This window comes from Bidens hawaiensis, unplaced genomic scaffold (assembly GCF_021521415.1).
Source record: "Bidens hawaiensis isolate Kalapana, Puna unplaced genomic scaffold, B.hawaiensis_p1.1 tig00001032_1, whole genome shotgun sequence".
NCBI classification, from domain to species: Eukaryota; Viridiplantae; Streptophyta; class Magnoliopsida; order Asterales; family Asteraceae; genus Bidens; species Bidens hawaiensis.
The window spans coordinates 886,125-902,279 of record NW_027491060.1 but is presented as its reverse complement, the minus strand read 5'-3'; the positions used below and the strand labels follow the sequence as shown (position 1 = coordinate 902,279).

The window sequence follows — 16,155 nt, the reverse complement described above, 5'->3', positions numbered from 1 at the left end:
CAACCGCGCAGACGTCCCTGTTCAAGGTGAGTCTTGCGGGTCCAACTGGGTCCAATGTTCTTCTCATGAATTGTTAATAAGTGAGGTGAACTTTTGGACTTAAGCAAGGGGTTTTGAAAAGGGTTTAGTTTTAAGGTTTTCCATGGGGATTCTTCCCACGGAAGTCCTAATGTCACGTGCAGAAATTCCCGACTTTTCTGCTTGATCTTTGGGTATGATGCGGGTAGGTCTGTAACCTCCTCGCAAGTCAAGAGCGTTGAGTTCCACTTGTGTAGATTCTCCATGAGGTTTTGGTAGTTTTAAACATAGTGATCAATTATGTTAAACAACCAATTCCATCTTGGAGCTTCATACAATCTAGTTCTCAACGTTCCCGCTATGCGGGGATGTTATTTCCGTTTCCGCAAGCATGGCCCAGAAGATCCTTCTTGGTTTCAATTCCCTGCGGAGTGCTAAGTATGTGAAGGGTTTTGCCTTGACACTGTACCCGCACTCGTCTTATAGTTACTTTACTTCCAAGGTATTCCTGGCGTCAATTCCCTGCAGGTGCTAAGTATGTGAAGGGTTTTGCCTTGACACTGTACCCGCACCCGTCTTATAGTTACTTGGTTGCCGAGGTATTCTTGGCTTCAATTCCTTGCAGGTGCTAAGTATGTGAAGGGTTTTGCCTTGACACTGTACCCGCACCTGTCTTATAGTTACTTGGTTGCCAAGGTAAGGGGTATAGTCCCGCTTACTTTTGAATCTTTATGACTTGCGTTATAAACGTTACATGACTTGCGCATGCATATTTTAGTTTATTTTAGCAATTTTCCCAGTGTTTTGAATAAGTTAACCGTTCGACGCGCGGTTGTCAATAGGTTAGTGTTCAGTTTCCTCTATCATGATTGTGCGGGTAGGACCGTCACTTTCATTTAGTGGGATGACCAATCTTCACCTATAACTGACCTGCGTGGAGGTTTGTCGTTTTTTGTGTTTATGCGGGTTTTGCTGCCGTCCACACGCAACGACTTCTTTCCATATTTATGCGGTGAATACCGGCATACCGTCCGGAAAGTTTATAAATGTAAAGCGATCAACACAATGTGAAAGGAGAATCATTTCCATTAGAAGTGGCCCCAGGCCGTTTCTTTAAGTTTGGAATTGATCTACATGTAACATTTGCGTAATTGAGCTCCATTCCATGTTCTTGGGATGGGGGTGCCATCGAGCCTTTCGAGCCGGTATGCGCCCTTTCCCAAAACTTCTTTGATAATGTATGGCCCTTCCCAGACGGGGGCCAGCTTTCCTGGGCGTTCTTGGTTCGAAGCCTCGTTGTTACGCAATATGTAGTCTCCGACATTGAAGTTGCAGAGTTTTACCCGCGTGTTGTAGTACTTTTGCATTTGTCGTTTGTAGTTCTCTTCACGCACTGCGGCTAAGTCTCTGCGTTCTTCGGTTAGCATAAGGTCTAACCGTCTTTCCGCATCATTGTCCTCTGGATGAATCAAGATCCTTGGTGAGGGTAGACCAATTTCGACCGGGACCATGGCTTCAGTGCCATAAGTGAGGCTGAACGGGGTTTCTCCCGTACTTGCCTTTTTCATCGTTCTGTGTGCCTAAAGGACGTGTGGAAGTTCGTCCACCCAGCCGGATCTGTGTTCCAATAGTCTTTTCTTTATGCCGTCGACGATGCTCCTATTTGCTCTTTCCACCTCACCATTACCCTGTGGGTGCGCCACTGAGGTAAAGGTGTGGGTGATTTGAAGTTCTTTCAGCCACTGTTGTAGCTTCTTGTCGGCAAAGTTGGTGCCGTTATCGCTCACCAAACTCTGTGGAAGCCCGAAACGACAAATAATAAATTCCCAAATAAATTTTTTGATATGTTTTGCGGTTGTTTGGGCTAAGGGTTTTGCTTCTATCCACTTGGTGAAGTAGTCGATGGCAACCATTAGAAACTGGACGTTCCCTGCTGCTGTGGGAAATGGGCCTGTCACATCGATGGCCCACTTCTGAAATGGCCATGAAGAGGTGACTGGAACAAGTTCATTCTTCGGGCGATGCGTGTTGGGTGCGTAGAGTTGGCAAGACCTACACTTTCTGATGTATGCCAGTGCATCCGTATGCATCCCCGGCCAAAAGTATCCCGCGTTGTTTAGCTTAGCTACAACTGCGCGTGGACCTGCGTGTATCCCACAGATGCCTTCGTGTACTTCCCTTAGGAGGTAGTCGGCATCTTGGTCGTCGACGCTTCTGAGGAGTGGACCAAGAAAGTTACATCTGTAAAGGATGTCATCGATGAGTTGATAGTTCAGTGCTTTACAGCGTAGTTTTCTTGCCTGTTTTTTCGACTCTGGTAGTATACCCGCCGCAAGGTAATTTATTATTGGTGTCATCCATGTTTCCGTGCCGGTTTGGATGACACAGACTTCCTTGCGTGGGACTGATGGTGCTCCAAGGAGTTCAATGCGGATGTCCTTTCCCAAGTGGGTGAAAGCCAATGACGCAAGCTTGCTTAACGCATCCGCAGATTTGTTTTCGCTACGCTTGACGTGTATGACTTTACAATCGTTAAAATCGCGCATGAGGGTTTTTGCTTGAGCGAGGTACAGGGCCATTGTGTCGTTCACGGCCGTGTACGTCCCGTTTATCTGATTGGCTACTAACATGGAATCCACGTGGGCTTCCAAGTTCTTCACTCCCATCTTACGCGCAATCCTCAGCCCGGCCAAGAATGCTTCATACTTTGCTTCGTTATTTGTACTTGAAAAATCCACTCGAATAGCGTAAGTGTATTCTTGGCCCGCTGGGTTGGTTAGTTTTAACCCTGCGCCTGAGCCCTCGTTCCTGGCTGCTCCATCAGTGTAGAGACGCCAGACATCATCGATGTCCTGTGCTGGAGAGGGTTGAGCCTCGTCCTGGCACTCTTTCTCCCGCGAGGCGGGGACTTCTGCAATAAAGTCGGCCAAGACCTGGCCTTTTATGGCTGGCCTCGGCTTATACTTTATCGCGTATTCTCCCAATTCTATTGCCCATTTGGCTAGGCGTCCCGACAGTTCGGGTTTGCCTAAAACGTTTGCAAGTTTGAAGTTGGTGAGAATGGTGATTGGGTGACCTTGGAAATATCGTCTTAGCCTGCGTGAAGCCTGTACAAGTGCTAAGACTAATTTTTCCAGGGTAGAGTACCGGGTTTCGACGTCTGTTAGGAGACGGCTAACATAGTAGATTGGCATCTGGATGCCTTTTCGCTCGACTAGCAGGACGGCCCCGGTTGCTCTATCTGTGGCGGAGAGGTATAGGATTAATTCCTCTCCCGCTTCTGGTGCTGTGAGCGTTGGGAGTTCGATCAAACGTGACCGAATTTCCTGAAAAGCTGCTTCCACTTCTGTTGTCCAGCGGAAGTGCGTTTTCTTTAAACAGTTTCTCAGCGTTGACACGAATGGGAACGACCTATCCGCATGGTTTGCCAAAAAGCGGTTAAGTGCGACTAGGCGTCCATTCAGTGTCTGAGCTTGCTTGATGGTAGTAGGTGATTCCATTTTGATAATGGCTTCGACCTTTGCTTGATGGTAGTAGCTTGCTTGATGGTAGTTATATCTACTTTTAACTAAAAATACTTATACGTGTTTATAACTATGACATCATAAGTCAACTAGTGGGATTTTGGGCTGCCGTACAAGACTGGTTGAATCAGCTGATTACTTGATCGAGTCACCAATCAAAGTCTTTGAGAATGTGGGCTACTGATATATACTAGTCAGTTGCCCGCGCGATGCAGCGGTGTATGCGTAAACGCAACAGGTGTTAGTATGTTTGTAACCTCGCAACGGTATGTGCGTAACCCGAAGGTGATATGCATTTAACGTGGCTTCGGACGTGTAACCAATGTCAGTAAGTGCGCCACATAATGCCTATACGCGAGCAACCCGATATGTATAAACAATGTCATCCACGTAACTGATGCTTGAACGCGCGTAACTAGTGGCGACAAGCAAGAAGCAAAGATAAATTGTACAGTAATTTCAAAACCGAGTCCGTTTTGACGGAACTGTTCCGACCCGAAAACGTTTTAATCCGAAGCCCGTATTGACATGGACCCTTTCGATCTAAACTCATCCCACATGAACTAAATTAACCCTTTTTTGTATTAACATGTTCCAACCCTAACCAGTTCCAACACCATTAGCCGAACATGTCCGACCCGTTGTCGGTAATAACTGATCACGTAACATGTTAGTTTTTTAAAAATTGATAAACTATAGCAATACTATAATCAAATTAAAGAGAACAAAAAACTCGTTTTTATGGTGTAGTTTTTTAGAAAAAATATTAATGTGTGAAAAAGTTGCGGCCGTTAAAATGTCGTTGGGTTGGTGGTTTATAATTAGGGGGGAAATGTGTAACTATTTAATATATTAACAAAACTTGATTGAAATTGAAGAACCATTATTGTATATTATTTTGGAATAAGTAAAGATCATTTTACCCTTAAATTCTTAAAAATATATGCATTGTTACTTGTACTACATGTAGCAAGAATGGTACCTCTTAAAATTTAAGAGGCTCCTCACTCCTATATTATATATACTAGACGAGTGCCCGCGCGATGCGGTGGGAAATACATGCCTTAATAATCACGTAAGAGATTTTTGGGTGCTCATCGTTCCATTTAAACCTTGGATTAAAAACTCTTATTTTAAACTCAATTTAGTAGCGAAGTACAAATGAAACCGAAATCTAACCATTGTTTATGGTTTGTTTTGTTGTGTTTTAATTTTCAACGGTTTGGTTTCAGTTTTCGATGACAAAAAACGGCTTGGCTCACGGCTTAGTTTAAAACCATCAAAATCGGACCACAAAAGCCTATACGTAAAATGTTATTTTTTTAACTGAAAACAAACTATGATAATATCATACTCAAATTAAAGAAAATTAAATGCTCGTTTTTATGGTGCAGTTTTTCAAAAAAAAATATTAACGCACGAAAAAGTTATGACCGTTTAAAAATTGTGGAGAGATTTGGGTTAAAAGTGAAATTATAAATAATATATAGTTAAAAGATGAGGGATCAATGTTGTAACTATTCATTAAATTTCTAAATATTGATTAAAGTTGAGGGGCATTGTTGTAAATAATTTAAAGAAATATGAAAGAAACGGTAAAAAATTATTGTTAGAATGTCTAGTATGCTCCTATGTAAGGTTGTACAACGTGTTTGAAAAATTGTAAATTACTTAAAATTAAGTGTATTAATTTGCCTATGAGTGGTGCATTATATATAGTTTCCCGGAAGATTCATCGGGTCAACGACGATGAAAGCCAACCTCCGCCTCCGCTTCAAGTGATCAAAACCCAGCTGTTGACTTTAAACGTGATACACAGAACGAATATTGACTTCAACAAGGCTTTGGAGTGCGTGGGTCAACTCTCGAGTCTTGTAGTAAAGACACGGTTCTCGACATATTACAAAGCGGTCATGCCATCGGGTATGACTTACTTTGTCAAAAGGGTTGACCCGAGTGCCAAAATATTCCAACTCGGCAGACATGATTTGCTTGAAAATGAGCTTGAGGCTATCGGGCGTCATGGTCCCGCTTGCGTATGCGTTGACTACCGATAGCGCGTATCTTTTGTATGAGTTTGCAGACAAAGGGAATCTTTTTGATGTTCTTCAGGGGAGCTTAGGAAGTTGTTTGGACTGGACCAACCGATATAGTATCGCGCTTGGAGTTGCTAACGGCCTGGCTTATCTCCATGGATTGCCCGCAGGCCCAATTCTCCTACTCGATCTTTCCAGTAAAGTGGTTATGATTAAGTCATTGAATGAGCCTCAGATTGGAGATATAGAGCTTTATAAAGTGATTGATCCTTCGAAGAGTACAGGAAACCTTTCTGATGTCGGCGGGTTCTGTTGGTTATGTTCCTCCAGGTATACTTTCTTGTTTGAGTCATAGGGACGTGGATACGCTTACCAATACGGGCAGGCCGGGTTGGGGTTAAGAGGGGTTCACGTCAAAATGTGTTCGTGTCAAAACTAGCATTTAAGAACATCAGTTTGGCCGTCGCTAAAAACGTGCCTTTTGAAAAAACAAAATGCCAATTTGGCAGGGTCAAACCAGGCCGTTTTTCTGAAAACATCAATTTTGCCGTATCAGAACGGGTCGTTTTAGAAAAAAAAAACATGAATTTCGTAGGGTCAATGTCTTTAACCAACACGAAGCTTGCAGGTTAGGGTTTAGTCTAAACAGGCCTGGGTCGATTTTAGGTGACGCTTGCACGTTTTGCTAAACAGGTCGTGTTTGGGTCAACCAGGCGATTTCACGGGTTGGCCCGTTTATTTTCTGATTGTTTTTAAATTTGTGTTTTTATGTCACGGTTAGGTATTTTATAAGCCAAAAAAACAAGTTGACATCAAGTTTAATTTAAAAATAATTGTGTTATACATGTTTGTATTTTTAATTATAAATGTATAATTTCAGAAATACAAAAATATAATAAAAATAGTAAAAATTGAATAGTCGTGTTCGTGTCAACCCACGAATATTCATGTCGAGATGACACGATTTTCGGGTTTGTGCAACCTGTGAACACGTCCCGTTTAGCATATCTACTTATGAATGGGTGGATTGAATTTGTTTTATATCAAACGGGTGAAATTCTAAGTTTATTATGTTTTTGGGTTTCAGAATATGCTTACACGATGAGGGTGACAATGGCCGGAAATGTGTATAGTTTTGGGGTGATATTGCTTGAACTGTTGACAGGGAAGACCGCGGTTAGTGAAGGGTCTGAATTAGCCAAGTGGGTTTCTACCAAATCGAAAGAGAAACGCAATGTTGACCAAATACTTGACTCCACGGTTCGTTGGACATCACCAGCCGTAAAAGACCAAATGTTAGCTGTCCTAAAGGTTGCTTTAGCCTGTGTCAATGACTCCCCTGAATCAAGACCTGACATGAGGAGTGTGATACGTATGCTCCTTAACACGAGAAACTAAGGTCGAGTATTGGTGTTTTGAAGCATTTTTCTCTATGGGAATGAACGTGGTTCTTTCTTGACGTGAAGAAATCGTGTCAGAGTGACTTATGGTTTCTCATATAGCTATCCTTCTCTATTTATCATAGGCGAAACATATGTACATATATTTATATGGTTCTTGCAGATTTATACCACAAATTGGTTTTTGTAATAAACGACCTTATATACACTATATATATAAGTGTGTGTATTGTAACACCAGAGTTTTTGTCTTATAGAAAATATATTGTGTTTCAAATATGAAAAACTTTTTTATGTGTTTATAGTTTTTCAAGATTAACAGGTAGAGGAAGTTTTGGCCAATTCAAGGTCCAATTTTAGACGGAACATCCTCCTGAATAGACTTTTCAATGAGTATGGATGTAAACGAGCCGAGCTAACTGAGCTCGACTCGGTAAAAGCTCGAATTATGTTGCGCATACAAGAGCTCAAGCGTATATTGGATCTCATAAACGAGCTCGATCTCAAACCTGAGCTGCATATATGCGAGACTCAATGGGCTTATTATTTATATATGTATATGTACATACTATTATACATAAAACTATAATATAAGATATATGTATAAGTATGTACAAAAAATATTTATAAATAAAATATTAAAGCTTTAGAACAGAATTCTAGATGAGCCGAGCTCAAGCTCTCTTAAGTTAAACGAGCCATGCTCAAGCTTAGATGAGCCCGGGCGCAGCTCGTTTAAAACCCAAACATGATGGATTCATCCAGGAGAGCTAATTTCACATGCCAAACATAATGTCTTTTCCTATAACACAAACAGAGTTGTCACATTCATCGTCTTAATGATGTACAAGAAGCAAAAATATGAAAAATTGAGCTTCATTGAAAATATAATTATAACAAAACATAATTAGTCTGCAATTTCACAAAACATAGTTTAGGATTCTTTAAAAATCTGCTCATGTTGTTTCCCAAGAAACTTGGAAAAAGAACGGACCCGAGTTTAACTAGAATGTCAGGTCTTTAGGATCCTCAATAATCTTTGCTAGTGTCTGCAAGAACTGAGCAAGATCCGCCCCATATATTACCCGATGATCAGCTGTGACATTTACCTGTATATATATACACCACTCTGTTAGTTTACAGTGCCCTGCTTGCGGTGCGCGCATATAATGTATATATGTGTGAACCCTCGGGTGGGCAAAAGTAAAATTGCACTAATTTTGACGTTATTTTACTAATCTCGTGAAAATAACGTTAAAAGTGATGGAAGGTTAATCAGGCATCATGTGGTGGCGTTGATAGCCGAAAGACAAGGGTACATGCACCAATCAGCCAGTGTCCCGATGATTGAGTGCTATGTGCCTTATGTCCAAGGCTTGATGCAAAACTAGTATAGAGCCGGGGGTCTCACCGGAAGCAGTCTCTCTATCCCCATGGGGTAGAGGTAAGGCTGTCTACATCTTACCCTCCTCATACCCTACCATAGCTTTGCTATTGGTGGGATATACTGAGTACGATGATGATGATGATGATGATGATGATGACTCTGTTAGTTTACAATTTTGACCCATTTAACCAACCCGACCTTTTAGCCACCTCTATAAATAATTATTAGAAACAGTATTATGTAACTGTGACAATACATACCTGCATCTGGGTCTTCATGCCGATTCGGCCATCCTTGGTGGCAACAACTGTGGGTTCAGATGCACCAACCGCCATGATAGCACCCTGCACAAAACAGTCACAAATGGTTAGAAATAAGTGTATTGCGATTTGCAAAGAGTTTGAAACATTGGATACGAGAACTCACAGTCCCGGGTGGCAAGATGGCATCAAAGCGATCAACACCAAACATTCCAAGGTTAGAAAGAGTAAATGTACCTACAAAATATTGAAATCGAACATCATTCACGCTTTTAAAGTGAAGTTATAAAACCATATAGACAATTCTCTTATTCTTCATCTCTAGTTACAATGCTATTGAGTATTTAACAGAAGGAATACCTGTGTTGTATTCATGCGGTTGCAACTGCTTTGCACGGGCCTTGTCCACTAGCTCTTTCCACTTTCGTGACAACGAGTAAATATCAACCTTTAACAAACAACAAAACATATAATGATATAAACACGCCTCACACCACGACGGTGAAAAAACCAAGACTTTGTTACAGAAGTCAGTTAACCTTATCTGCATTCTGAAGAACAGGCGTAATCAAACCCCCATCTATCGACACTGCAACCGCAACATTAATATTGCTGTTGTATGTAAAACTCTTCCCGTCTCTACAACTCGAGTTAACAACCGGGTGTTTAGCCAATGCAAGAGCCGTAGCCTTTGCTAACAACGCCGTCATTGTCACACCCTTCGGCTTAATCTAACAAATATATACATACATTACATTACATATATAGGGTTTGGATCAAATACAAATAAAATTAACGTGCTAAATGTGAGTATCAAGTAGAGTAATTATATATACAAGTAGAGTAATTATGTAACTAAATCATAGAGTAATTACATAATTACTCTACTTGTATATATAATTACTCTACTTGATTCTCACGTTTAGCATGTTAATTTCATTTGTACGTTAACCTTCCCCTACATATATATTCATATGTTAAAACCATAATTGTATAAAACGCATAAAAACGATACCTTTTTGTATAGAGCATCAAGGGCATCGGTAGTAATTGTATAACCGACTCTAAAAGTAGGCACTGCAAGACTCTCAACCATGTTCCTACTAACCGCACCCTGCATTGTAGTAAACGGAACAACCGAACCCAGTTCAACCCCTGACGGGGTTGGCTGGGGTTTACTCGGCTCAGCAGCGGTTGTTACTCCAACTCCAGAGGCAGTAACAACCGCTGCAGCCTCAACATCCTTGGCCACAACCCGACCCATGGGCCCACTCCCCACCACAACACTCAAATCCACATTCAACTCCTTTGCAAGCTTCTTCGCATAAGGAGAAGCCACAACCCTCTTGCCCCCATCCGAAGCCGGGTGGGTCGAAGCCACTGGGCGGGCGGCCACAGGTGTGGGGGGAACCTGTGGCACGGGTTGTTCCGGTGTCTTGGATTCCACGGGGTTCGGTTGTGGGGGCGAGGGGGAGGAGGCAGAGGACGAAGAGTCCTTAGCTTTGGAAACAGCTAAGGCGATTTCGTCCTCTGACTCGGCGAGGAGGGCGATGGCGGAGCCTACGGCGGCTACGCCGCCTTCTTCGACCATGATGGCGGCTAAATAGCCGTCGTAGAAGGTTTCGACGTCCATGTCGGCTTTATCGGACTCGACGACGACGACGGACTCGCCTTTGTTGAGCTTGTCGCCTTCGGATTTGATCCAGGAGACGATCTTGCCTTCGGTCATGGTGGAGCTTAATGCGGGCATGAATATCTCTCGGATCTTGGCGTGAATTTGGTGGGGTCTACGGGAGGTGGAGGTGAGTTGGGATTGGCGGCGGAGAGAAGTGGTGGTGGGAGTGAATGAGGAGCTCAGTAGCTGCGCCATGGCTGCTGATTGATGATTATTACAATTGGAATTGGAAATGAAATGGGGTTTATTATGAGTGAAGTGGTTCCTGGGATGTATCGAAAGAAGGCGGAGGTTACAACGACCTTACCGGTGAGATGGTGATGAAATGTATGTTTAGCATGCTGTATAAAATATATAATTAATTATAATTATGATTGCATCTACATAATATTAAAAAAAAAAAAAAAAGCAAATGAATAATAACGAGTGTGAACCAAACTCAAGTTTCAGATACAGACTTCAAAACCAGTCAAACTCAAAGACAAGATGTTTTTAAGTTATGAATATGAAATATGAAAGACTCATTTATTTGTCCATTGCACTCTTCTAAATCATTTTAAAAAGATTTGGTAAATCACAAATAGGTTGAGTATTGGTAAAGATTTGGTAAAATATAAATAGGTTATTTAGATTGAGTATTGGTAATCTCATTTAATGGTCATAGAATCGTATCTCATGCTTGACCCTATGTATGTTGGATATTTATTGGGTAATTACTCGTAAGGTATCAAGAATACACGTGAAGAAAAAACCCTTTGGGAATACGATTCAGGTAAATACGTATGTGGTTTCGGGTATCACCCAATTCCATTCCCATTGAGGCCGAACCTAAACCTGTGCTCGAGAGATAGTTGTCCATGCACTGATAAAGGATGTATGGATTTTCGAGAAGAGAGGAGCCATGGTGGTCCCCCAGGACCGCCCGAATCACACGAGTGAAACGAAAGTTAAATCGAAAATTATATACATTTTTATTTTAGGTGTATTGTTTTTATTAATCTCAACTAACAATGACCGTTGCACATCGAACAACATATTAAAATTGGGATTTATAAAAATCAATACACCACTATTTAATATATACATTTTTTAAAACTATATTTGTATGAATTAAATTACTGTTATGAACCACCGACGTTTTTGTATGACACATTTTCATTTTTATCAAACCAATTATGAAGTTTTGTCCACCAATAGTATAAAGAAATAGTTATTTTGGTATTATAAATATCATGTGTGTATGATGAAGAAATGCATCCAGTCGAATTAACAATTCTCACATTTCTTTACTCTCTTATTTTTTAAATTATTATTTCAATAATCTTGTTATAATTATGTTATAATTAGAGATAATATTACAGTTACCCTTTTTTTCTTTTTCATTTTCATTTTCATTTTCATTCTTGCTTATCCAAATAGAGAACACCAAAACGTTTATTACAGTTGCAGCTCCGGCAGTGTGAAGGTGATGATGATAGACGTTCTGAATGTCCGTACAGCCATGGGCATGTATACAGGTGCTCATAATCGGCACACTCTTCGCTCACTTCCTTCTACCCGGTGCCCGAAGCTCAGAACCAAACCCAGCACTGCCATAATTGCTTCATCATCTTCTTCTTATTCGACAAATGGTCGAACAGTTGGTGTGCAAGCTTTACAAACAAAACACGACCAAGTAAAAAGAGTAGTTGAAAATGATCATGACGGTGATAATAATAATAATAATATTATCATCACCAACAAGAAGATGAAGAAGAAAAGGGTTTTCTTTTTGGATGTGAATCCAATAAGTTATAAGGGTAACACCCCGAGTTTACATTCATTTGCTCACTGGATTTCGTTGTTCTTCTCTGAAGTTAGCCTTACAGACCCTGTTATTGCGGTATGCCCCCTGATCTTTAATTAATTGATATGGTGCTGTAAATGTTATCAATATGTATGTGTTGAGGTTAATTAGGAGTGATACATCATTAAAAATTAATAATTGATTACACCGAAGTTAAATGTGTGTTTGGGAGTGCTTATTTTCAACTTATAACTTTTTGAAAAAGAATAAGGTGTTTGGGAGTGCTTTTGATGTGAGAGGGAAAAGTTAATAAGTCACGTTTTTGTAACTTATTTAAAAGTTATAAGGAGGTAAAATAAAGAATTCCAAACACCCCCTAAGACTATAAATAAGCTTACTTTATGCTTATTAGTGATTTACGTGTTTTAGGCTAGAAAAGGAAGTTACTGAAATTTACAAAATTTGGGGAAAGATCTTGGTTGGCAAAGTTGGAACGCTAATTGGTGAAATTCGGTTTCGACGGTTGGGTCAAACCATTCGGCTCGACAAGACCTTTCCGTTCGCTGGGTATAGGTCCCGTGACTCGATTCCTAACCTAAGTTATGCTCGTTTGAAGTTTAGATCTTTTCTTGCCATGTTTGGTTGTTTGTCACATGATCCGGCTAGATGAGATCTTTCTGTCCATCGATTATGGACCCCGTAACTCGACTCCTAACCCAAGCCATGCGCGTTTGAAGTTTGGGCTTGTTTCTGCTAACTCCAACTCCTGGATAAGCTCCTTATCAATTTCTGTATTTGATGGTGTTTCATTTGCGAAGGGGTGGAGAGAGTGTTAATGAGCTTAATTCTACTAGTGATAGCAAACCGAGATGATAAAGTAGAACTGTTGGTCTATTGGATTGTAGTAACAGGGTTCAATAAAAGGTTATGAACCGCAAGATATGAATCAATATGTACTGGTTTAGATGTGTGTTATATCACAATTTAAAGACACTTGTACTAACAAATAATATTTTTTAAGTGTTTATCATATTATTCAAACCTAATTCATTTTGCAGGTTTTTGATGGAGAAGGAGCTCATGAACATAGAAGACGGATTTTGCCTTCATATAAAGCACACAGAAGAAAATTCTTACCATGGATATCTGCTTCCCGAGAAGCTGCAAAGAGTCCAGTTGGAAAATCACATCGAGTCATTTCAGATATCCTTACCAAATGTAATGTGCCGGTCAGTAATCCTTTGTAAACCAAAGCATTTGTATAGATTATGTTATACTATTGTAACTTTTTTTCCTCTGATAGATTAATGTGTGTCCACTTTACTGAGAGGGTCCCGTTTAGACAATGATGAGAAAGCATCTGTAAGACCGTAAGCTATCAATAATTGCACACTAGATAAAAACACAGTTTAAGAAAGATATAAATGTTACAACATTTATCTTGTGAATGCCACTTTTACCCTAGACTGGTTATTAATTGCCTTTCTTTGAATTGTCTGAATAGTTTTAACTAGGGGTAATATGGGAAACTTAAGCATTTATACCTCCTTTTTTTTAAAAAAAGTTGACAATGTTTGCATTATTTTCGGATGGGCGTAATATTGACTTAGAAATATAGTTATTATATACTCTCATCTAATCCATTACTTATTTCTTAATTCCTAACTAATAAACAATGGACAAAAAATGTTGATGGGTTGTTCCGGCCCATTTCCGAGATTACCCTTTTGTCCTTTGATCTTTTCGTCAATAATCTTGTTTAAATTTAGCATGAATCTATCCTACCTTTATGTTTAACATTTAATGAAATCTTTATATTTAAACAGTTGCTATAAACTATAAAGCGGTGATGTTTATATATGTAAGAAGATATGCAGGTTGTGAAGGTTCCAGCTCAAGAAGCAGACGATGTGGTGGCGACACTGGTTGACCAAGTTGTTGAAAAGGGATACCGTGCGGTTATTGCTTCACCCGACAAAGATTTTAAGCAACTTATATGTGAAGACGTGCAGCTCGTTATGCCTCTTCCAGAATTAAAAAGATGGTCTTTTTATACCTTGGATCATTACATGACTCAGTACAAGTGTGACCCGCTATCAGATTTAAGTCTGAGTAAGTATATACATAGAGTTTCAAATATATCTGCTAGATATATTTCCAGTACATGAAAATGAGATGTTAATTTTATATTATTATGATTTTATCTGCTAGCTACATTTTGAAATGAGCCAAGCTTAAACGAGTCTGAGCCCAAGCCTAAAGCGGAGCTCATCTGATAAACTAGCTCAACCCAACAGAGCTTGGGGCTCTCAAGCCTTAGCGAGCCTGGCTAAGCTCGTGTAGGGTTGTCAATTCCCGACACAACACGAAAATAATTAGACTTTGGGTTGGCATATCTGACCTGTCTAAAAATCAAGTCATGTTTGGGTTGACCTGTTTAATCAAACTGGTCGTGTCTGGGTTGACCTTTTAAACTTGCTTAATTAAATAGGTCGACCCATTAACCCGTTTGACCCATTTTTCACTACTCACCAGCCACCAATCTGATTAACGCGTTTACATCTTGATTATTACCTGTCAACAATGGGTTAAAACTTAAGCGGCTCGTGTTCGGCTTGACATGTATAATTAAAGGGGTCGTGTCCGGGTTCGTGGGTTGACCTTTTTAATGCGTTTAGCTGAACATGTCGACCCACTAGTCTATTTAACCCATTTTTTACAACCCAACAACCCGATTAACACGTGTATGACCCGCCAACCCGTTTGAGGATAAAAATAATAAAATGATATATAATTTGTTATATATATGAGTTATAATATATCAAAATAGTTACATATGCATATAAATAAAATAATAAAAAAACAATATAATAGTTAATGAGCCAAGCCGAGCTTGAGCTTGAGCTTAGGCTAGCTCGATCTCTGCTTGTTTACACTCCTAATAAGATTCATGAACTCGTTTTATGTTCCTAAACTCTAGTGATTGTTGGCATGTGCAGGATGCATTGTGGGTGATGAAGCCGATGGTGTTCCTGGAATTCAGAATTTGGTGCCCGGTTTTGGCATGAAAACCGCCTTAAAACTTTTAAAGAAGCACGGTTCATTAGAAAATCTGCTTAATGCTGCAGCCACAAGAACCGTTGGCAAACCGTACGTCCAAGACGCCCTTACAAAGCATGTACTTCAGAAGAAATTATGAGCTTCTTTCCTTGAGGAGGTAACATTTGATTTGCATTTATATAAACTTACTATACGGGTTGTTATATTTATTTTCTTTTCTTATGTGACATTTATGGCTTTTTTTCTAATATTATATTGTAGGGATGTTGACATTCGGCTACAAGAAGACTGGTTGCATAAAAGATGTATGGATAATGATTTGGAAACTTTGTCAAACTTTCTTGATTTGTTAGCTGGAACTCAACGGTGGACGAGACCTGCCAACCGTGAGTAGTATTTACCTTATTTGTAGGTGGGAATATACGCATGATTGAAACTTGGGATGCACTGAGGCCGGGTTTTATCAACCTCGATCAAGTCAAACTTTAGCGTTGACTTCGATTTATAAACACAGAGTCGAATTTTATATAGATGTCTATTCGTATTGTTGCCTTCTCGTCCGGTCCGGTTCATAACTGCTAAAAATGATGAACCCAACTGCAGAGATTATTTTTTCTTTTAAAGAACTAAAATATACATAACATTATCAAAACATCTACACACTTGTTTAAATGTATCTATAAACAAGATGTTAGCTGTTTAGATCTTCATGTGGTTAAACAAGTTCAATTAAATTACGATTTTCTGGTCATTATGAAAGATATATATATACATGCATTAGTGTTTTAACTTAACTAACAGATGGCTAAAAGATCTAGGTTAAATTGTGCCTTAATGGGTTTCTTGAAGTTGGTCTTTATCAAAATCATGTCATAGGAAACACTGTTTTAACCTGACTTGGAAAAAGTAGTGTTTTCTGTTAGATGGTATGAATGGGTGAGAAATGATCTAACTATTCTTATATGTGATAATTTTCAAGAAATAATAATTCATCATTATATACTGATTT

General features: G+C 39.7%; 2 protein-coding genes and 1 pseudogene across 4 annotated transcripts; 2 read left to right on the top strand and 1 right to left on the bottom strand.

The window, feature by feature from the left end:
- Positions 1 to 5,262: 5,262 nt before the first annotated feature.
- Positions 5,263 to 7,325, top strand: LOC143554359 (leucine-rich repeat receptor-like tyrosine-protein kinase PXC3). Of its 2 annotated transcripts, none has more exons than XM_077044131.1 (2): positions 5,263 to 5,884; positions 6,643 to 7,325. In XM_077044131.1, the coding sequence occupies exons 1-2, from the start codon at positions 5,526 to 5,528 to the stop codon at positions 6,974 to 6,976; spliced, it is 693 nt and encodes a 230-aa protein (XP_076900246.1). In that variant the 5' UTR covers positions 5,263 to 5,525; the 3' UTR covers positions 6,977 to 7,325. The 2 variants fall into 2 exon arrangements, with proteins under 2 accessions (XP_076900246.1, XP_076900251.1); XM_077044136.1 differs by having other exon boundaries at positions 5,263 to 5,908; positions 6,666 to 7,325.
- A 468-nt stretch (positions 7,326 to 7,793) lies between these two features.
- LOC143554353 (dihydrolipoyllysine-residue acetyltransferase component 5 of pyruvate dehydrogenase complex, chloroplastic-like) lies at positions 7,794 to 10,646 on the bottom strand. The gene is made up of 6 exons (XM_077044125.1): positions 9,641 to 10,646; positions 9,165 to 9,356; positions 8,986 to 9,073; positions 8,792 to 8,862; positions 8,626 to 8,709; positions 7,794 to 8,087 (listed from the first exon to the last, which is right to left on the bottom strand). The coding sequence occupies exons 1-6, from the start codon at positions 10,493 to 10,495 to the stop codon at positions 7,983 to 7,985; spliced, it is 1,395 nt and encodes a 464-aa protein (XP_076900240.1). The 5' UTR covers positions 10,496 to 10,646; the 3' UTR covers positions 7,794 to 7,982.
- A 1,031-nt stretch (positions 10,647 to 11,677) lies between these two features.
- On the top strand, positions 11,678 to 15,741 carry LOC143552939 (uncharacterized; annotated as a pseudogene). Its single transcript, XR_013138738.1, has 5 exons — positions 11,678 to 12,182; positions 13,145 to 13,315; positions 13,964 to 14,198; positions 15,086 to 15,303; positions 15,408 to 15,741. The product of XR_013138738.1 is annotated as an uncharacterized LOC143552939 (transcript).
- The last annotated feature ends 414 nt before the right edge of the window (positions 15,742 to 16,155 follow it).

What these genes read in the sequence shown, in the direction of transcription:
- LOC143554359 (XM_077044131.1), top strand. Translation starts at nt 5,526, where the DNA reads ATGATTTGCTTGAAAATGAGCTTGAGGCTATCGGGCGTCATGGTCCCG. An exon ending in AACCTTTCTGATGTCGGCGG is followed by an intron (nt 5,885 to 6,642) that starts GTTCTGTTGGTT and finishes TGAAATTCTAAG; the next exon opens with TTTATTATGTTTTTGGGTTT.
- LOC143554353 (XM_077044125.1), bottom strand. Translation starts at nt 10,495, where the DNA reads ATGGCGCAGCTACTGAGCTCCTCATTCACTCCCACCACCACTTCTCTC. An exon ending in ACCGCATGAATACAACACAG is followed by an intron (nt 8,863 to 8,985) that starts GTATTCCTTCTG and finishes AATATTTTGTAG; the next exon opens with GTACATTTACTCTTTCTAAC. An exon ending in GCATGAAGACCCAGATGCAG is followed by an intron (nt 8,088 to 8,625) that starts GTATGTATTGTC and finishes ATATATATACAG; the next exon opens with GTAAATGTCACAGCTGATCA.